Source organism: Xenopus tropicalis, chromosome 2 (assembly GCF_000004195.4).
Source record: "Xenopus tropicalis strain Nigerian chromosome 2, UCB_Xtro_10.0, whole genome shotgun sequence".
NCBI classification, from domain to species: Eukaryota; Metazoa; Chordata; class Amphibia; order Anura; family Pipidae; genus Xenopus; species Xenopus tropicalis.
In genome coordinates this window covers 179,191,585-179,215,117 of record NC_030678.2, presented here as the reverse complement: position 1 = coordinate 179,215,117, position 23,533 = coordinate 179,191,585, and the positions used below count along the sequence as shown (strand labels likewise).

The window sequence follows — 23,533 nt, the reverse complement described above, 5'->3', positions numbered from 1 at the left end:
GCACTGACTGGCACCTGTATGGGTTATGGGCACTGACTGGCACCTGTATGGGTTATGGGCACTGACTGGCACCTGTATGGGTTATGGCACTGACTGGCACCTGTATGGGTTATGGCACTGACTGGCACCTGTATGGGTTATGGGCACTGACTGGCACCTGTATGGGTTATGGGCACTGACTGGCACCTGTATGGGTTATGGCACTGACTGGCACCTGTATGGGTTATGGCACTGACTGGCACCTGTATGGGTTATGGGCACTGACTGGCACCTGTATGGGTTATGGGCACTGACTGGCACCTGTATGGGTTATGGCACTGACTGGCACCTGTATGGGTTATGGGCACTGACTGGCACCTGTATGGGTTATGGCACTGACTGGCACCTGTATGGGTTATGGGCACTGACTGGCACCTGTATGGATTATGGGCACTGACTGGCACCTGTATGGGTTATGGCCACTGACTGGCACCTGTATGGGTTATGGGCACTGACTGGCACCTGGTAAGGGAAAGGGTTATGGGCACTGACTGGCACCTGGTAGGGGAAAGGGTTATGGGCACTGACTGGCACCTGGTAAGGGAAAGGGTTATGGGCACTGACTGGCAGCTGGTAGGGGAAAGGGTTATGGGCACTGACTGGCACCTGGTAAGGGAAAGGGTTATGGGCACTGACTGGCACCTGTATGGGTTATGGGCACTGACTGGCACCTGGTAAGGGAAAGGGTTATGGGACTGACTGGCACCTGGTAAGGGAAAGGGTTATGGGCACTGACTGGCACTGGTAGGGGAAAGGGTTATGGGCACTGACTGGCACCTGGTAAGGGAAAGGGTTATGGGCACTGACTGGCACCTGGTAAGGGAAAGGGTTATGGGCACTGACTGGCACCTGTATGGGTTATGGGCACTGACTGGCACCTGTATGGGTTATGGCACTGACTGGCACCTGTATGGGTTATGGGCACTGACTGGCACCTGTATGGGTTATGGCACTGACTGGCACCTGTATGGGTTATGGCACTGACTGGCACCTGTATGGGTTATGGCACTGACTGGCACCTGTATGGGTTATGGGCACTGACTGGCACCTGTATGGGTTATGGGCACTGACTGCACCTGTATGGGTTATGGGCACTGACTGGCACCTGTATGGGTTATGGCACTGACTGGCACCTGTATGGGTTATGGGCACTGACTGGCACCTGTATGGGTTATGGGCACTGACTGGCACCTGTATGGGTTATGGGCACTGACTGGCACCTGTATGGGTTATGGCCACTGACTGGCACCTGTATGGGTTATGGGCACTGACTGGCACCTGGTAAGGGAAAGGGTTATGGGACTGACTGGCACCTGGTAAGGGAAAGGGTTATGGGACTGACTGGCACCTGGTAAGGGAAAGGGTTATGGGCACTGACTGGCACCTGGTAGGGGAAAGGGTTATGGGCACTGACTGGCACCTGGTAAGGGAAAGGGTTATGGGCACTGACTGGCAGCTGGTAGGGGAAAGGGTTATGGGCACTGACTGGCACCTGGTAAGGGAAAGGGTTATGGGCACTGACTGGCACCTGTATGGGTTATGGGCACTGACTGGCACCTGGTAAGGGAAAGGGTTATGGGACTGACTGGCACCTGGTAAGGGAAAGGGTTATGGGCACTGACTGGCACCTGGTAGGGGAAAGGGTTATGGGCACTGACTGGCACCTGGTAAGGGAAAGGGTTATGGGCACTGACTGGCACCTGGTAAGGGAAAGGGTTATGGGACTGACTGGCACCTGGTAAGGGAAAGGGTTATGGGACTGACTGGCACCTGGTAAGGGAAAGGGTTATGGGACTGACTGGCACCTGGTAAGGGAAAGGGTTATGGGCACTGACTGGCACCTGGTAAGGGAAAGGGTTATGGGCACTGACTGGCACCTGGTAGGGAAAGGGTTATGGGCACTGACTGGTGTAAGGTCCCTGACCGCCGATCTTAGATTTAGTAATCCGTGGGAGCCCTCCTACCAGGACAAAGGCGTATATACGGGGACAAGAAAGACACAGCTCCAAGGGAAGTTCAAACTTGTCCAGTTTATTCTTACGTGATCATAGTATTTATACCACTCGTGTACATGCAAAGACAAAGGAATCATTATAAAATAAAGATGGAGTAGAACCTCATTATCTACAAGGATGGCCTTCAAGGATGGCTAATGCGGGACAGGAATTTAAAGGAGGATACAAGGAGTAGAAAGGCGTTAATGCACAGATAAGATTAAGTTGTTTCTCAAGGCTTATGTTTTGTCAGGTGCAAGTTGTGCAAGGGTACTATTTGGGAAAAACAGCTTATTATGGGATGTTCAAACCTTGCTGGTTGCTGTTACAAAATGGAGATACATCTCTAAAATGGAGTATGATATGCTAAGTATCAAAGTGTATCAAAGTATCAAAATACATGCATATATGAATATATAATTACATGAATATATGATTATATGATATTATATCAAACCTTACAATCCCTCCTTTTATCACGAAGTGATAACATATTGAAGATGAAATCTATGGAGGGAGAATTTTAGGTACCCTCCCTTTTATCACGAAGTGATAACACTTAAAGTTATATCATTATAACATGAACAACACATGTGGATTAATGAAGGCACACATTGAATGATAATCAAACAAATGATAATAATAACGACAAAATTAAAGCAGAATAAGCCTTCAAAGTATTCACAACAATGATTATGCTTGAAAAACAAATAATCGATCGCTGCACAATTTTGTAGTACAGCTTTTCTAGCGTCTCCTAAGTCAGTCAATAGATTTGCAATTGCAATGCTGGCAGCATTAATGCTCTTAACTATGATGCAAGCGATTTCATTAATTTGTTTACCCTGATATACAGTCAATCCTGGTACTCCTACCAGTGAGAATCCTAGCGCTATTATTTCAGACTTAGACATTATGTGTCTTACAATCCTAGGTATGTATTCATAATCTGTGCCTCTATTAGGGCGTTGGGCCTGGATGGTCTGTCCGGGGTGAGCTGTATGAACAGCTAAACTAAATCTAGTTAATGCACAGGGTCCACCAGAAATATTAGCTGGAATGTAATTAAACGAGTTGTTCCTACAAGAGCAGAACCAACCTCTGGGCATTGGCACATGCTTAGCTAAACTAGGTGCCAGGATGGTATGATTACATGACATAGTTGTGGTGATATTGATGCATTGAGAAGTCAGCCTACTGCACACTGGGTGCGGGTCAGTACTCTTAGTCACACGTGTCTGAATGCACACAGGGATGTCGCTAACATTACAAGTCATGTTATAGCATATGTCACTTGCAGTTACATTGTGAGTAACTATGGAAGCAAAATTCTTTCGCATGCGTCTAGTAGCATTTTGATCTGTAACATAAGCATTTACAAAGACATGTGTTTCAATATCAGAATCTTGCACTTCAGAGTCATTTTTAGCATGGAAAATGTCAGTAAGCACAATGGTGGGAGTAGCAACAGCTACAAAACAAGTCTCAATCAGTTCAGTTGCACTAGTGACATCCTTTAAACACCTGTAACTAGTGTTAAGAACAATCCGTGCCATGTATTCCCACAAATTGTCATCATGTATGTCTAATGCTCTCTTGTCTACTGTTATGTTCCTGTTGGGGCGGTCCGGAGACTGTCCACACAAACAGGGTAACTCCTCATGGTGATGTGCACACATGGTGCTAAGGAAAATGATAAGTAGACAAATCCTGCTAAAACAAGAATTTTGCTGAGGAAAATGATGAGGTAGATTTTCAGACTCAATCGCCGTTTCCTTGGGCGAGGACTGGGTAGGGCCTCAAGGGGGGGGGGTCGCCGTTGTCATCTGAGGATGGTGTATCCTGTGGAGTAATCCGCACGGGGTGGGGGCCCTCTTTAGGTGCATTTTGTGTATGTCAGATGTCAGGACTGCGGTTCTGGTGATGTCTATCACGGTCGTGAGATCTCTGTATGGGGTGGTTCCCCCTTTCTTTGGATGGAGTCTCGCACAATGTCTCCTGGTTAATATGGATGTGTAGGTTTCTGTGAAAAGAGAGATAAACATCATTGTTGTGACTATTCAAAACCTTTATCAATTCAGTTACATATTGTTCCCGTATCTGATCCAAATCGCCTGGTATAGTGATCTAAGGGAGTCCTTGTCCACGGAGTGGGAAAAGGCTTACCCATTAAGATTTCAAATGGAATTTTTGTGCTCCCATTTACCTACTGAACCTGTCTACTATGACAAAGGGGTATTGATACCCTCCAGTTTCAATGTTTCACTTCCTTTCCTTTTTTTTTTTTTCTTTACATGACACATTTCAGTATTTTACTTGCTGTGACTTTCCTGTTTATATGCACTTGCTGTGACTTTCCTGTTTATATGCACCATGAACTACATAATGAACAGTGGTGCTGCATATTTCTGGAGACCTATTATCCCTCCTTTTGACCAGAGACCATTATTGTCGATGGTCAACATATTATCATATAACTGTAGCTCATATAAGAGCAAATCATGTGGCAGAGATAGTGGCACACATAATGCAGTAATATCAGGTGGGGGCTGCGCAGGGGGGTCAATTGGGTGGGCAGCCACCGGCGGTAGAGTGCCCACGGCACTTAACTACCACTAGGGTGTGTGGAAGCATAAGGGCTTGTCACAATTCTTCTATATAAATAGCATGCGCCATAGGCTTACCATCAACACTTGTAAAGTATAGAAAGTTGTAGGATAGAATAAGGTATTAGCAATAGAAGACTCAACAGCTACCGCGCAAGCTGCTAGCACCCACAGGTAGGCAGATATGCCTTGCGCAATGAGCGGTAGCACCTTAAAGAAGTATGCTATGGGTCTTTAACTGTTTCCGTAAATCTGGGCTAAGTCTGCAACCATGGTCTTACAATTTCCTGCAGTACAACACAAAGGCAGATTATAGTTAGGCAGACTGAGTATAGGTGCAGATGCCAATACCCCCAGTAAAGCTTTAAATGCATTTGTGCCAGTTTCAGTCCATTGCAAATTGTCAGATTCAGAGTCTGTAAGTATGCTCCTTAAGACGCTTTCAAAATATGAACAGTCTGGAATCCATTGTCTGCAAAAACCAACCGTGCCCAAGAATGTGAGCAATTGTTCTTTAGTTTGTGGCTTTCTATGGCTGAGATTGCCTGGATTCTCTGTGGGTTTATTAGTCTCTGCCCCTGTGATAGCAAGAAACCCAAGTACTGTACAGATGGTTTGCAATACTGCACCTTTTTAATTATACCTTGTGCCCCTCCTCACACAGGTAATTCAGCAGTGAAATAGTGTCTCTTTCACAACTTTCTCGGTCTGCACTACACAACAATAAATCATCAACATATTGCAGGGGAGTTGACCCTGACTGATATCCCCAGCCCTTTAGAGATTCGCGGAGTACATACCCATAAATCACGCTGTTAGCGGCGTACTTCATTGCTAATTGCGCAAAGGTGATTGACGCCGATCGCACGTGAAGGCAAACAAGGGCCTTGTCTTCTCACTCACTGATATAGAATGGTATGCATTCCCTAAATTTATGACACTGTAGTATGTTGAGTCTGAAGGTGTAGCGGTAAGTAAGGGGTTAATGTCTGTTACAACGTGTACCATCGGGTGCATGAGTCTGTTGATGGCCCGTATATCTTCTCTTGATACCAGGGATACTGTTTTTGATTAGCAGGTGTTTGGGTCTTTAAGAATGCTTTGTAGGGGGTACAAGACACACATCCTACATTAATTTTGGAAAATAGCCCACACGGCAGGTTAATTTGATCTAATGGACAAATGTCCGTACTAATATAATTGTGCCATATGACCTCTAATATTCTCTGAAACCTTCTTGTTTACAGGCTAATACAACTGCCATAGACTGTCTATTAAACCATAATCCTTCCATTTCTACATGCATTAACCCTGACACATATGTCTAACATAAATAAGGCATGAGGCTATGTATTAGAGGAGTTGTATCAGAACTGTGTAATACAGAAAAGGATATAAGTTATTATTGCACGGATGCAAGTGTTCCTTCCAGAACTGGGATCCTTTGTAGTGGGAGGTGTGGTTCCAAACAGATTCCTTTAGTATCATTTAGTCCTCGAGCTGCAGTTCCCTCAGTGAAGGTGGGATCTGGAACAAAAGAGAACACCTAACCATGCACTTTAGTTAGTTCACAAATTAATTGAGATACAATATTAGTTAAAACATCAGAGTGTAATTGCAGCTGTTGGGGAATGTAACACCTTAATCTGGGAGCTGACTGAAACAAAATTTTGAAGGCGACAGTTTACAGCCCCTTCTTAGTCGATATCTAACACTGAACAGAGCTACCGGCAATTTGCCAATAAATTTCTGACTCGGTTTTGTTCATCTTGTTCACACTCTAACATCCCTTCCTTAGGGTGGCAAGCACACTCCACGGGTGAGTATCCGCTGGAAATAGCATTTTCCCAAATCTGTATTATACTTTTCCCTAAATTTTCTTGTCCCATAGGGAAATGGACATTAAGCCGGTAACACAGAATGTCCGGAACACTGGGCATTACACGTTTCCTACTCAGGTAAACTTCAGGATACCCCCCTTCCGTGATATTAGCTAGTCGACACCCCCCTTCTGTAATACCAAACAGAAGTCCACATACGCAATTATTACACGACATATCTTCCCTGTACACTGTACTAGGTTAACCCACCAAAGCTAAGATATTCCACACACAATCCAGTGTAATTACCCCCACTCCAGCATGCACAGTGCTCAGCTGGAAAGTAGCTATTAACCCCTCTAATGCCTGCACATAAGAATCCTGTTACTGACCTTCACAGGCACAACTTCAGACGGACGGTTAACAGAGACCAATTACAGGGAGACACAAGAATACATAGAAACAAGAAACATAAATCAGGTTATAAATACCATGTGCAGGTTCAGTTAATAGACTGCAGGCAATAGGAACCTGTCTTGGCTGGCTGCCAGGAAGCCACTTTCGACTACGGACTAATTCACAATAGGATATGGGGATGACACGGTAAAGAAACTATAATCTAAGTTCCCACCATGTCCCGGAGGTGATCAGTCTCCGTCCCATCCCGTGTCAACTGTCCGGAACCCTTATATTTGGCTTAAAGACAGACAAGACCTGCAGTCTCACATTGGGCTTAAATTTTTTAAAGACATAATCAGTCCTCACGGTATTTATTCCTGTTCAAATTAGTTCAGCAAAGCGTGTGGGTGCGCACCAAAAGAATCATACTGATACCAGGTTCAGTATTCCTTGCAAGTTTATCATGAATGTGTAGTGATAATTTCTTAAAATTTCTTGAAATTTTATTTCATTTATTTTCAACTCCTTATAATGAAACTTAATTGCAACAATTCCGTAAAAGCAAAAACCTTATTAGCTCATTCAGAGGTATTCCTTAATGTTGCAATAAATTTTAGATAACCGGTTTAAAATATAACATTTACTTCTAAAGACAATAACAAAGACACAACACAGACAAACAGTAATTCATCCAACAGTATCACAACAACAGACCTGTGCCTACCTTTAGAGGCTTATCTTTATGTTTACCAAAAAACTCCTTATTACCTTTGGCTACTTCGCACAATTAACTCTTAATGCCGTTAATTTCCAAAGATCAAAAAATATAAGCACGCTTGGCAAAGCAAAGTCGTCGGGGCTGAACTGAGATCAAGGTCCCAACAATACCCACAACGATATGCGATCAGTCTTAATGCCCTGCGTGTTTATGTGAACATTTATATATATATATATACAGTACAGTATTGGCAGATAGAGAAAAATAAGAAAATCCTTTCAGGAGGCTCCCAGTCAAATATGAACAATTTTGAGCGGCCAACCTCCTGCTACCACAGCAGACTATAAATTTACCTCAGTAAATCCTGCGCTCCTACAGCGCACACAAAAAAACCTTGCGCTCTCAGCAGCGCAATAAATCACCTTGCGCTCTCAGCAGCGCAATAAATCACTTATAGGCAGACTCCGATGTTGCTGCCAAAAATACGGACATGGCGGTGCCGTAGCCAGACAGAGTAAAACTCAAAATTAATAGAGTTATACTCACCCTTCCAGCTGACGACACCCCACTCCTGGTACCATAACTGTAAGGTCCCTGACCGCCGATCTTAGATTTAGTAATCCGTGGGAGCCCTCCTACCAGGACAAAGGCGTATATACGGGGACAAGAAAGACACAGCTCCAAGGGAAGTTCAAACTTGTCCAGTTTATTCTTACGTGATCATAGTATTTATACCACTCGTGTACATGCAAAGACAAAGGAATCATTATAAAATAAAGATGGAGTAGAACCTCATTATCTACAAGGATGGCCTTCAAGGATGGCTAATGCGGGACAGGAATTTAAAGGAGGATACAAGGAGTAGAAAGGCGTTAATGCACAGATAAGATTAAGTTGTTTCTCAAGGCTTATGTTTTGTCAGGTGCAAGTTGTGCAAGGGTACTATTTGGGAAAAACAGCTTATTATGGGATGTTCAAACCTTGCTGGTTGCTGTTACAAAATGGAGATACATCTCTAAAATGGAGTATGATATGCTAAGTATCAAAGTGTATCAAAGTATCAAAATACATGCATATATGAATATATAATTACATGAATATATGATTATATGATATTATATCAAACCTTACAACTGGCACCTGGTAAGGGAAAGGGTTATGGGCACTGACTGGCACCTGGTAAGGGAAAGGGTTATGGGACTGACTGGCACCTGGTAAGGGAAAGGGTTATGGGACTGACTGGCACCTGGTAAGGGAAAGGGTTATGGGACTGACTGGCACCTGGTAAGGGAAAGGGTTATGGGACTGACTGGCACCTGGTAAGGGAAATGGTTATGGGCACTGACTGGCACCTGGTAAGGGAAAGGGTTATGGGCACTGACTGGCACCTGGTAGGGAAAGGGTTATGGGCACTGACTGGCACCTGGTAAGGGAAAGGGTTGTGGGCACTGATTGGCACCTGGTAAGGGAAAGGGTTATGGGCACTGACTGGCACCTGGTAGGGGAAAGGGTTATGGGCACTGACTGGCACATGGTAAGGGAAAGGGTTATGGGCACTGACTGGCACCTGGTAAGGGAAAGGGTTATGGGCACTGATTGGCACCTGTAAGAGAAATGGCTTATGGGCACTGACTGGCACCTGGTAAGGGAACGGGTTATGGGCACTGACTGGCACCTGTAAGGGAAAGGGTTATAGGCACTGACTGGCACCTGGTAAGGTTTATGGGCACTGACTGGCACCTGGTAAGGGAACGGGTTATGGGCACTGACTGGCACCTGTAAGGGAAAGGGTTATAGGCACTGACTGGCACCTGGTAAGGTTTATGGGCACTGACTGGCACCTGGTAGGGGAAAGGGTTATGGGCACTGACTGGCACCTGGTAAGGGAAAGGGTTATAGGCACTGACTGGCACCTGGTAAGGTTTATGGGCACTGACTGGCACCTGGTAGGGGAAAGGGTTATGGGCACTGACTGGCAGCTGTGTGGGGAAAGGGTTATGGGCACTGACTGGCACCTGGTAAGGGAAAGGGTTATGGGCACTGACTGGCACCTGTAAGAGAAATGGCTTATGGGCACTGACTGGCACCTGGTAAGGGAAAGGGTTATAGGCACTGACTGGCACTTGTAAAGGGGAAAGGATCTTGGGCACTGACTGGCACCTGTAAGAGAAATGGCTTATGGGCACTGACTGGCACCTGGTAAGGGAAAGGGTTATAGGCACTGACTGGCAACTGGTAAGTTTTATGGGCACTGGCACCTGGTAGGGGAAAGGGTTATGGGACTGACTGGCACCTGTAAGGGTTATGGGCACTGACTGGCACATGTAAGGGTTATGGGCACTGACTGGCACCTGGTAAGGGAAAGGGTTATGGGCACTGACTGGCACCTGGTAAGGGAAAGGGTTATGGGCACTGATTGGCATCTGGTAGGGAAAGGGTTATGGGCACTGACTGGCACCTGGTAGGGGAAAGGGTTATGGGCACTGACTGGCAGCTGTGTGGGGAAAGGGTTATGGGCACTGACTGGCACCTGGTAAGGGAAAGGGTTATAGGCACTGACTGGCACCTGGTAAGGGTTATGGGCACTGACTGGCACCTGGTAAGGGAAAGGGTTATAGGCACTGACTGGCACCTGGTAAGGGTTATGGGCACTGACTGGCACCTGGTAAGGGAAAGGGTTATGGGCACTGACTGGCAGCTGAGTTGGGAAAGGGTTATGGGCACTGACTGGCATCTGGTAAGGGAAAAGGGTTATGGGCACTGACTGGCATCTGGTAAGGTAAAGGGTTATGGGCACTGACTGGCACCTGTAAGAGAAATGGCTTATGGGCACTGACTGGCAGCTGTGTGGGAAAGGGTTATAGGCACTGACTGGCACCTGCTAGGGGAAAGGGTTATGGGCACTGATTGGCACCTGGTAAGAGAAAGGGTTATGGGCACTGACTGGCACCTGTAAGGGAAAGGGTTATGGGCACTGACTGCCACCTGGTAAGGGGAAACAGTTATGGGCACTGACTGGCACCTGGTAAGGGAAAGGGTTATAGGCACTGACTGGCACCTGGTAAGGGTTATGGGCACTGACTGGCACCTGGTAAGGGAAAGGGTTATAGGCACTGACTGGCACCTGGTAAGGGTTATGGGCACTGACTGGCACCTGGTAAGGGAAAGGGTTATGGGCACTGACTGGCAGCTGAGTTGGGAAAGGGTTATGGGCACTGACTGGCATCTGGTAAGGGAAAGGGTTATGGGCACTGACTGGCATCTGGTAAGGTAAAGGGTTATGGGCACTGACTGGCACCTGTAAGAGAAATGGCTTATGGGCACTGACTGGCAGCTGTGTGGGAAAGGGTTATAGGCACTGACTGGCACCTGCTAGGGGAAAGGGTTATGGGCACTGACTGGCACCTGGTAAGGGAAAGGGTTATGGGCACTGACTGGCACCTGTAAGGGAAAGGGTTATGGGCACTGACTGCCACCTGGTAAGGGGAAACAGTTATGGGCACTGACTGGTAAGGGAAAATGTTATGAGCACTGACTGCCACCTAGTAAGGGAATGGGTTATGGGCACTTACTGGCACCTGGTAAGGGAAAGGGTTATGGGCACTGACTGGCACCTGGTAAGGGAAATGGTTATGGGCACTGACTGGCACCTGGTAAGGGAAAGGATTATGGGCACTGACTGGCACCTGGTAAGGGAAAGGGTTATGGGCACTGACTGGCAGCTGGTAAGGGTAAAGAGTTATGGGCACTGATTGGCACCTGGTAAGGGAAATTGTTATGAGTACTGACTGGCACCTGGTAAGGGAATGGGTTATGGGCACTGACTGGCACCTGGTAAGGGAAAGGGTTATGGGCACTGACTGGCACCTGGTAAGGGAAAGGGTTATGGGCACTGACTGGCACCTGGTAGGGGAAAGGGTTATGGGCACTGACTGGCAGCTGTGTGGGAAAGGGTTATGGGCACTGACTGGCACCTGGTAGGGGAAAGGGTTATGGGCACTGACTGGCAGCTGTGTGGGAAAGGGTTTTGGGCACTGACTGGCACCTGGTAAGGGAAAGGATTATGGGCACTGACTGGCACCTGGTAAGGGAAAGGGTTATGGGCACTGACTGGCAGCTGGTAAGGGAAAGGGTTATGGGCACTTACTTGCAGCTGTGTGGGAAAGGGTTATGGGCACTGACTGGCAGCTGTGTGGGAAAGGGTTATGGGCACTGACTGGCAGCTGTGTGGGGAAGGGCTTGGCACAGTGTAAGGGGAACTGAAGGTATATTCACTGCCTAACATTTTGGCACTGTCCCCCCCTCAGGCCGGTGCCCATATTCGCTGTTGATATTTCTGTAAAAGCTCATTGTTGGCAACTTCTTTGGCTTCTCCCGTTTCCTTGTGTCGGGCCCAGCGGGCGCGTGTTGTGCCCAGTAGAGCAATGGCTGGCAGCACAGGTGCAGGCTTGGTAGGGAGGCAATGGCTGGCAGCACAGGTGCAGGCTGGGTAGGGAGGCAATGGCTGGCAGCACAGGTGCAGGCTGGGTAGGGAGGCAATGGCTGGCAGCACAGGTGCAGGCTGGGTAGGGAGGCAATGGCTGGCAGCACAGGTGCAGGCTGGGTAGGGAGGCAATGGCTGGCAGCACAGGTGCAGGCTGGGTAGGGAGGCAGGGGCTGGCAGCACAGGTGCAGGCTGGGTAGGGAGGCAATGGCTGGCAGCACAGGTGCAGGCTGGGTAGGGAGGCAATGGCTGGCAGCACAGGTGCAGGCTGGGTAGGGAGGCAATGGCTGGCAGCACAGGTGCAGGCTGGGTAGGGAGGCAATGGCTGGCAGCACAGGTGCAGGCTGGGTAGGGAGGCAATGGCTGGCAGCACAGGTGCAGGCTGGGTAGGGAGGCAATGGCTGGCAGCACAGTGCAGGCTGGGTAGGGAGGCAGGGGCTGGCAGCACAGGTGCAGGCTGGGTAGGGAGGCAGTGGCTGGCAGCACAGGTGCAGGCTGGGTAGGGAGCGGGGCAGTATGTTGGAGGAAGGGGGTAGGTTTCTGTATCCTGACTAATGCCCTGTAGCAGTGTAACAAGGTGTCGGAGCCACAAGCCTTAAGGCTTAAGGCGATATGGGCCCATTAGACAGATTGGGCAGCTAATCGGCCCGTGTATGGGCACTGCCGGCGGGCCTGCCCCACCCATATCTGGCCTGAAATCGGGCAGATCTCGATCGGGCAGGTTAGAAAATCTAGTCGGATCGGGGACTGTATCGGCTCGTTGATGGGGCCCCCAGACCGACTTTGCCTATACCTGCCGTAATAATTCAGTATTTTGTCCCCAGGGCCCGGATTCTCCCGATATCCCCACCCGTAGCGAGCGGATCTGAAGGTGTATGGGCACCTATAGGCACAGGGAGGCCCAGGGCCCGGATTCTCCCGATATCCCCACCCGTAGCGAGCGGATCTGAAGGTGTATGGGCACCTATAGGCACAGGGAGGCCCAGGGCCCGGATTCTCCCGATATCCCCACCCGTAGCGAGCGGATCTGAAGGTGTATGGGCACCTATAGGCACAGGGAGGCCCAGGGCCCGGATTCTCCCGATATCCCCACCCGTAGCGAGCGGATCTGAAGGTGTATGGGCACCTATAGGCACAGGGGGGCCCAGGGCCCGGATTCTCCCGATATCCCCACCCGTAGCGAGCGGATCTGAAGGTGTATGGGCACCTATAGGCACAGGGAGGCCCAGGGCCCGGTGTTGCTCGGCTGTTTGGACCTTGATCCGTAGTTTGGGCAACCTGTCCCTTTGTGTTCAGAGGTTTCATTCCAGAGATAACAGGGAAGGGCAGTGAGTAAATATCTGCCCTACACCCACCCCGGCTATTCCACTTATTTATATGGGCTCTGTAACGAGAAGCAAGTGCTGTCTCTCAGGGATACGAGCTGTCTCTCAGGGATAGGAGCTGTCTCTCAGGGATAGGAGCTGTCTCTCAGGGATAGGAGCTGTCTCTCAGGGATAGGAGCTGTCTCTCAGGGATACGGAGCTGTCTCTCAGGGATAGGAGCTGTCTCTCAGGGATACGGAGCTGTCTCTCAGGGATACGGAGCTGTCTCTCAGGGATACGGAGCTGTCTCTCAGGGATACGGAGCTGTCTCTCAGGGATACGGAGCTGTCTCTCAGGGATACGGAGCTGTCTCTCAGGGATACGCAGCTGTCTCTCAGGGATAGGAGCTGTCTCTCAGGGATACGGAGCTGTCTCTCAGGGATAGGAGCCGTCTCTCAGGGATAGGAGCTGTCTCTCAGGGATACGGAGCTGTCTCTCAGAGATACAGAGCTGTCTCACTTTATGAGGGGCAAACTGGGAAATACAGAATGATCCATTCAACTTGTACCCACAATGCACTTCCCCAGCAGGAGGGCTGTTGTCTTAACAGTGGGGGAGCAGCTACTCTGTGTGTAATGTAAATTATATGGGAGCCTCCCTTCCTCCTTGGCTTCCTCTGCTGCCTCCTCTTGGATCTGTTATCCTGTGTGGTTCATTGGCCGTGCCACTGGGGCGGGGCTTCTTCCTCTGCTCCTCAGCCTGCCAGGGGTTAATCAGGGGTGTCCTGTATGTGGCCCTTGGGGTGTCTCAAGGCTGCAGGCTGAGTTATACAGGGAACTCTGAGTATCACTCATGTATTATAAGGGATAATGTACCCCCTACTGTAAATGATAAGGATATTAGCAGTCACTGAGGGGTTCTGTGCCCCCCATATAAAGGCACAAGGCTGCAGGCTGAGTTATACAGGGAACTCTGAGTATCACTCATGTATTATAAGGGATAATGTACCCCCTAGTGTAAATGATAAGGATATTAGCAGTCACTGAGGGGTTCTGTGCCCCCCATATAAAGGCACAAGGCTGCAGGCTGAGTTATACAGGGAACTCTGAGTATCACTCATGTATTATAAGGGATAATGTACCCCCTACTGTAAATGATAAGGATATTAGCAGTCACTGAGGGGTTCTGTGCCCCCCATATAAAGGCACAAGGCTGCAGGCTGAGTTATACAGGGAACTCTGAGTATCACTCATGTATTATAAGGGATAATGTACCCCCTACTGTAAATGATAAGGATATTAGCAGTCACTGAGGGGTTCTGTGCCCCCCATATAAAGGCACAAGGCTGCAGGCTGAGTTATACAGGGAACTCTGAGTATCACTCATGTATTATAAGGGATAATGTACCCCCTACTGTAAATGATAAGGATATTAGCAGTCACTGAGGAGTTCTGTGCCCCCCATATAAAGGCACAAGGCTGCAGGCTGAGTTATACAGGGAACTCTGAGTATCACTCATGTATTATAAGGGATAATGTACCCCCTACTGTAAATGATAAGGATATTAGCAGTCACTGAGGGGTTCTGTGCCCCCCAAATAAAGGCACAAGGCTGCAGGCTGAGTTATACAGGGAACTCTGAGTATCACTCATGTATTATAAGGGATAATGTACCCCCTACTGTAAATGATAAGGATATTAGCAGTCACTGAGGGGTTCTGTGCCCCCCATATAAAGGCACAAGGCTGCAGGCTGAGTTATACAGGGAACTCTGAGTATCACTCATGTATTATAAGGGATAATGTACCCCCTACTGTAAATGATAAGGATATTAGCAGTCACTGAGGGGTTCTGTGCCCCCCATATAAAGGCACAAGGCTGCAGGCTGAGTTATACAGGGAACTCTGAGTATCACTCATGTATTATAAGGGGTAATGTACCCCCTACTGTAAATGATAAGGATATTAGCAGTCACTGAGGGGTTCTGTGCCCCCCATATAAAGGCACAAGGCTGCAGGCTGAGTTATACAGGGAACTCTGAGTATCACTCATGTATTATAAGGGATAATGTACCCCCTACTGTAAATGATAAGGATATTAGCAGTCACTGAGGGGTTCTGTGCCCCCCATATAAAGGCACAAGGCTGCAGGCTGAGTTATACAGGGAACTCTGAGTATCACTCATGTATTATAAGGGATAATGTACCCCCTACTGTAAATGATAAGGATATTAGCAGTCACTGAGGGGTTCTGTGCCCCCCATATAAAGGCACAAGGCTGCAGGCTGAGTTATACAGGGAACTCTGAGTATCACTCATGTATTATAAGGGGTAATGTACCCCCTACTGTAAATGATAAGGATATTAGCAGTCACTGAGGGGTTCTGTGCCCCCCATATAAAGGCACAAGGCTGCAGGCTGAGTTATACAGGGAACTCTGAGTATCACTCATGTATTATAAGGGATAATGTACCCCCTACTGTAAATGATAAGGATATTAGCAGTCACTGAGGGGTTCTGTGCCCATATAAAGGCACAAGGCTGCAGGCTGAGTTATACAGGGAACTCTGAGTATCACTCATGTATTATAAGGGATAATGTACCCCCTACTGTAAATGATAAGGATATTAGCAGTCACTGAGGGGTTCTGTGCCCCCCATATAAAGGCACAAGGCTGCAGGCTGAGTTATACAGGGAACTCTGAGTATCACTCATGTATTATAAGGGATAATGTACCCCCTACTGTAAATGATAAGGATATTAGCAGTCACTGAGGGGTTCTGTGCCCCCCATATAAAGGCACAAGGCTGCAGGCTGAGTTATACAGGGAACTCTGAGTATCACTCATGTATTATAAGGGATAATGTACCCCCTACTGTAAATGATAAGGATATTAGCAGTCACTGAGGGGTTCTGTGCCCCCCATATAAAGGCACAAGGCTGCAGGCTGAGTTATACAGGGAACTCTGAGTAGCACACACAAATACACAAGCCTAGAGCTTTGCATGCTGGGATGCCCCCATGATTCCCTGTGCTAGAGAGGGGGCTATTTGTGCAGTTAGGGATGCAGGGGAGAAGACAGGCTATTGGATTTAGTGGGGGGGGGGGGGGGGGGAGCTGATTGATGTGGATCTATATGTGCCAGTGATTGATGTGCTGGGGGTGGGATAGTCTGATGTACAGGAGCAGCTCATTGCCAGCATGGGGGGGGGGGGGTGTTGTTTATCTCTGTGTGCCAGTGTTTATCTTGTAGCTGGTGGAACTGGTATGTGCGAGTGCAGCCGGATCCCCCATGTATAACTATAAATACTCAGTGACACAGTGTCTCCGTGGGACAGGTTTCAGGTTGCACCCAGTGGCTCCCTGGGCTGATCAGAGTGGAATGTTCCGCTAATTAGTCTCCAGTGATTAGTTTCCCCCACGGGACATTGATTTCCCTCCCCCTGAGCATGGGGGGGGGGGGTAGATATTAGAGATAACTGGGTAACAGTAACTGCCTAATCATCTCTGCCCTCCCATAGGCACGGCTACTGAGAGTGCAATAAGCCATTATACGGGGGGGGGGGGCAAATACACACTAATGCTGCCATGCTTTGCCCCCGTACATGCCAGGCTGTGGGAGTCTAACCCCCTGTAACTACTCAGTTGCCCCGGCGCCGCCCACTGATCTGGTACCAGGGTCGTTACTAGTCACCCAAATGGCTGTGAGGGGAGGGGCCAATCCATCCGGCAGGGTTGGGGGGCTGATACCTCCCTGATACCCCCCTGTAAGGGCAGGGAGCGCTCACTGGGCTAGCCCGGGTATATTTCTGGCAGGTTTGGGCAATAGCCAAATGGCTTGCTGTGGCCTCTCGGGTTAGAGAAATACAAACTGCCAGATAACTGTACCCGGGGGCACCATAATATAGAGGCAGTGGTGCCGCCCCACAGCGCCCAATCCCATCACTGATATGTACTGATCCATCCCATCAGCGTCTCCATGGAGACTAATTGCCTGCTAAATATAGTACCGTCATCCTCATCATTTATTTCTATAGGGAGGCGGGTTGTACCACTCGTTTATTCAACTGGGGGGGCTTCCTGTACTTTACCCTGTATTGTTATACACTGTATCCCTCCTTGCCTCACTATACACACTGCCCCACTGGTACTGCCCTACCTTTATCCCTCCGTGCCTCACTATACACACTGCCCACTGGTACTGTCCTACCTTTATCCCTCCTTGCCTCACTATACACACTGCCCCACTGGTACTGCCCTACCTTTATCCCTCCGTGCCTCACTATACACACTGCCCACTGGTACTGCCCTACCTTTATCCCTCCTTGCCTCACTATACACACTGCCCCACTGGTACTGTCCTACCTTTATCCCTCCTTGCCTCACTATACACACTGCCCCGCTGGTACTGCCCTACCTTTATCCCTCCGTGCCTCACTATACACACTGCCCCACTGGTACTGTCCTACCTTTATCCCTCCGTGCCTCACTATACACACTGCCCACTGGTACTGCCCTACCTTTATCCCTCCGTGCCTCACTATACACACTGCCCACTGGTACTGCCCTACCTTTATCCCTCCGTGCCTCACTATACACACTGCCCACTGGTACTGCCCTACCTTTATCCCTCCGTGCCTCACTATACACACTGCCCACTGGTACTGTCCTACCTTTATCCCTCCTTGTCTCACTATACACACTGCCCACTGGTACTGCCCTACCTTTATCCCTCCGTGCCTCACTATACACACTGCCCACTGGTACTGTCCTACCTTTATCCCTCCTTGTCTCACTATACACACTGCCCACTGGTACTGTCCTACCTTTATCCCTCCGTGCCTCACTATACACACTGCCCCACTGGTACTGCCCTACCTTTATCCCTCCGTGCCTCACTATACACACTGCCCCACTGGTACTGTCCTACCTTTATCCCTCCGTGCCTCACTATACACACTGCCCACTGGTACTGCCCTACCTTTATCCCTCCGTGCCTCACTATACACACTGCCCACTGGTACTGCCCTACCTTTATCCCTCCGTGCCTCACTATACACACTGCCCCACTGGTACTGCCCTACCTTTATCCCTCCGTGCCTCACTATACACACTGCCCCGCTGGTACTGCCCTACCTTTATCCCTCCGTGCCTCACTATACACACTGCCCCACTGGTACTGTCCTACCTTTATCCCTCCGTGCCTCACTATACACACTGCCCCGCTGGTACTGCCCTACCTTTATCCCTCCGTGCCTCACTATACACACTGCCCCACTGGTACTGTCCTACCTTTATCCCTCCTTGCCTCACTATACACACTGCCCACTGGTACTGCCCTACCTTTATCCCTCCGTGCCTCACTATACACACTGCCCACTGGTACTGTCCTACCTTTATCCCTCCGTGCCTCACTATACACACTGCCCACTGGTACTGCCCTACCTTTATCCCTCCGTGCCTCACTATACACACTGCCCACTGGTACTGTCCTACCTTTATCCCTCCTTGTCTCACTATACACACTGCCCACTGGTACTGCCCTACCTTTATCCCTCCGTGCCTCACTATACACACTGCCCCACTGGTACTGCCCTACCTTTATCCCTCCGTGCCTCACTATACACACTGCCCCACTGGTACTGTCCTACCTTTATCCCTCCGTGCCTCACTATACACACTGCCCACTGGTACTGCCCTACCTTTATCCCTCCGTGCCTCACTATACACACTGCCCACTGGTACTGCCCTACCTTTATCCCTCCGTGCCTCACTATACACACTGCCCCACTGGTACTGTCCTACCTTTATCCCTCCGTGCCTCACTATACACACTGCCCACTGGTACTGCCCTACCTTTATCCCTCCGTGCCTCACTATACACACTGCCCCACTGGTACTGTCCTACCTTTATCCCTCCGTGCCTCACTATACACACTGCCCCACTGGTACTGCCCTACCTTTATCCCTCCGTGCCTCACTATACACACTGCCCCACTGGTACTGCCCTACCTTTATCCCTCCGTGCCTCACTATACACACTGCCCCACTGGTACTGTCCTACCTTTATCCCTCCGTGCCTCACTATACACACTGCCCCGCTGGTACTGCCCTACCTTTATCCCTCCGTGCCTCACTATACACACTGCCCTGCAATTCCCCAGGGGGTTGGATTCCCTTCTCCTATACCCTACATGCAGCTGCTGCTATATGGGGCCCCATCAAAAGCAGGGCCCGGGGCAGATGCACCCACGCTGGGGAGGGGTATAGGGAGGGTGTTGTTACAGCCCTGGGGGTTACAAGCGAGTAATCAGAATCCCAATGTGCCCCTGGGTATTTGGCTGTATGACGTCAATGGGTTAGTACCCCAAGCTTAGGGTTGTGCCAGGATGGAAGGGGCTTTATTCTACCCTTACTGGCACCCTAACAGCTGTTACGTGTGTATTTGTGCTTATACATGTGGGTAGGAGCTGCCATATTGCTTTGTGTGTAGGGAAGTGGGTAAAGAACTGCTGGTTGGCAGTGCATCTGGGGGGCAGTGCTGTGGGCAGGAGAGGAAGTGCTGGGCGGCTAATGTGGGTAATTACACAGTGTGTGAGCGGAACAAGCGCCACTTACACAGCAGCCGGGGTCAGAGTCCGCCCTTCCCTCCCTGCACCCTCCCTGCACCCTCCCCTGGGTCTGATCATCATGATGGAGGTGCTGGCAGGGGACACGCTGGGACAGGCAGGTATGTAGCAGGGCCCGAGGCGCCCCTGGGGGAGGGGCTACTAATTTTACCCACAATCCCCTGGATCTTAAAATGATGATGAGTTGCAGGCAGGTATGTAGCAGGGCCCAAGGTGCCCCTGGGGGAGGGGCTATTAATGTTACCCACAATCCCCTCTCACATTCCAGGAATGCTAAGCGCCAGTGGGACTTGGAATGGGCACTACCAGTTAGCAAAGCCTCTCCTCCCCCTTATGGCGGGTATGTCAGTGCCCACCCATGTTTTATTTGTCCTGACATGCCAACCCCCCCCCCCCCCCCCCCCCGCAGGGTGTCTCAGCCAGAAAAGGTGGCAACCCTACCCGCCCCCAGGCCATACCCAGGAAACCCCAGTGCCCAGCACTAACATGCATTCACCCTGTAGTGACCCACATGGGCCAGTCCCACCCAGTACTAACCCCCCCCACGCAGCACCCAGTGCCTCGCTCGTCTCCCTGCCACCTTGGGTGTAAAGTTACGGAGCTGCCTGGCATGGAACTTGCCAATCCTAGGTGTGGGGGGCACCCCTGAGCCAGCAGTGTGAATTTCCCACGATACACCCCTGCTCCTGGCTGTGCCCTAAATGTGCCAGCTGGAAGGGTTGGTGCATTCCTGCCCTATGAACCCAGAGTCACAGCATGGAGTTAACCCTCCAACCCCCAAAGCATAGTCTTTCCCTATGAACCCAGAGTCACAGCATGGAGTTAACCCTCCAACCCCCAAAGCATAGTCTTTCCCTATGAACCCAGAGTCACAGCATGGAGTTAACCCTCCAACCCCCAAAGCATAGTCTTTCCCTATGAACCCAGAGTCACAGCATGGAGTTAACCCTCCAACCCCCAAAGCATAGTCTTTCCCTATGAACCCAGAGTCACAGCATGAGGTTAACCCTCCAACCCCCAAAGCATAGTCTTTCCCTATGAACCCAGAGTCACAGCATGGGGTTAACCCTCCAACCCCCAAAGCATAGTCTTTCCCTATGAACCCAGAGTCACAGCATGAGGTTAACCCTCCAACCCCCAAAGCATAGTCTTTCCCTATGAACCCAGAGTCACAGCATGGGGTTAACCCTCCAACCCCGAAAGCATAGTCTTTCCCTATGAACCCAGAGTCACAGCATGGGGTTAACCCTCCAACCCCCAAAGCATAGTCTTTCCCTATGAACCCAGAGTCACAGCATGGGGTTAACCCTCCAACCCCCAAAGCATAGTCTTTCCCTATGAACCCAGAGTCACAGCATGGGGTTAACCCTCCAACCCCCAAAGCATAGTCTTTCCCTATGAACCCAGAGTCACAGCATGGGGTTAACCCTCCAACCCCCAAAACATAGTTTTTGTTTAACTCTCGGTGCCTGGAAGCAGTATTGAGCCAAATGGCACGTTCCATACTAATCCCAGACTGGCATCACAGATTTAACCCCCAGAACATAGTAAATCCTTCCCAGACTGTCCAGATTCACAGCACAGAATTAACCCTTTAACCCCCAACACATAGTTTTATTTAACCCTCTCAATACCATGGACCATTCATGCTAGTCCTTAATTCCTGTCCAGACTCAAAGCAGGGATTAACCCCTGCAGCAGTCAGGCCCTTTTAACCCTCACAGTGCCAGGGGCAGGCATTGCATATGATTGCTGAAGAGTTGCATGTGATTAGTGGGCCCCTGCACCCACGGGTGTTTGTACAGCTGGTCCTGTGGATTGTGGAATTCTGCAACATCTCAACTCCTGGGTGGGGGGGTTGGAGATCGGAATTGGGGGTGGGGGGGTTGGAGATCGGAATTGGGGGTGGGGGGGTTGGAGATCGGAATTGGGGGTGGGGGGGTGGAAGATTGGAATTGGGGAAGGGAGATCCGAATTGGGGGGGGCAGACCATGTTTTTATGTGAATTTGATTCTTTGTACTTAGGATTTCACACACCCCCTGTAGGTACGTGTCCTGTGCTCCCTCTGCCCCAGCTTTGCCATCTCTTCCTTCTCACACTGTAATATCAGCCAAGGCCTCACCAGGCAGCAGTGCTGTAAATATTAGTGAGTCTGTCAGATAAGTCAGAATCAATCGTTCTGTGTCTTATGGGCCACTGGCTGTGAGTGGGTGCCTAGAATCCCTAAACCATCTGAGTCCCAGAAAATATCTTCCCCAGTCCAAACGGTAACAATTCCCCCGGTGAACATATAAATATATATAAAGCAAATGTAAATATAAAGAATATTCCTATCTCTTGCCTTAGTGTGTAAATATGTACCCAGCCTTACAGCCCCCAGCACTGCCGCCAAAGGGAACGTATTCACATTGTAGTGAATTAATAAAGGTCCAAAGTATTCATTAGCTGCGTATAATATGAGTGGGGCACCCGTAGCCACCCATAGGCACCCATACACTTAGCAGTCTGTGGGATCCCTGCCAGGTTCACCTTCCCTAGGACATGATCACTGATTTCCCATGATCCATAAGGAAAAGCTTTTTGTTCCCATGATCCTTAGTGGCACATAGAGAATAGTGCATTAGGAAGTGTAGCCGGGATGCCGGGCAGGGGTAACAGACAGAGGCAGATGGTGGGTTCCTTGCCCCCGGGGTGGGTAAGGCTGTATGTAGGTGTGGGCTGAGCTCCCTATTAAGCCTTTACCTTCTGTGTATTGGCAGGGCCTGATGGCAGAATGGAGCCGCCGGCGCTACAGACTGGATGAGCAACGTTTGGGCCCTAATATTTCCCACCCCCCGGCTAGTTTCCGTAGCTTGTCCCAGTCCCCAGTTCTTTCCCACTTTCTCCCTCCTACCGGAATCTGATCCCTGCAGCAACAATGAGCTGGCTGAGCAAACTAAACCCGCGTGGGGCTGGCAGCAAGGCCGGGCGAGGTGCCACTCTCCAACCGCTCGTCACTGCCGATCCAGAGACCTGTCTGATGGTATTCAAGAACCACTGGTCCCAGGTAAATGTAATGGCGTTACTTACCTGTGAGGGGGAGGTACACAGGCATGGGGTGGGGGTTACTTACCTGTAAGGGGAGGTACACAGGCATGGGGTGGGGGTTACTTACCTGTAAGGGGAGGTACACAGGCATGGGGTGGGGGTGACTTAACTATAAGGGGAGGTACACAGGCACAGGGGGAGGTTACTTACCTATAAGGGGAGGTACACAGGCACAGGGGGAGGTTACTTACCTGTAAGGGGAGGTACACAGGCACAGGGGGAGGTTACTTACCTGTGAGGGGAGGTACACAGGCACAGGGGGAGGTTACTTACCTGTGAGGGGAGGTACATAGGCACAGGGGGAGGTTACTTACCTGTAAGGGGAGGTACACAGGCACAGGGGGAGGTTACTTACCTGTGAGGGGAGGTACACAGGCACAGGGGGAGGTTACTTACCTGTAAGGGGAGGTACACAGGCACAGGGGGAGGTTACTTACCTGTAAGGGGAGGTACAC

General features: G+C 49.8%; 1 protein-coding gene across 1 annotated transcript in view; it reads left to right on the top strand.

Moving 5' to 3' along the window:
* The window catches only part of fam160a2 (family with sequence similarity 160 member A2), a 42,525-nt gene that overhangs the window by 1,064 nt on the left and 17,928 nt on the right, over nucleotides 1-23,533 (top strand). Inside the window, exon 2 of the mRNA XM_031897435.1 lies at nucleotides 22,751-23,037. Coding sequence (XP_031753295.1) covers nucleotides 22,909-23,037 — 129 coding nt within the window. The 5' untranslated portion in view covers nucleotides 22,751-22,908. The remainder of the gene's footprint in view (nucleotides 1-22,750; nucleotides 23,038-23,533) is intronic.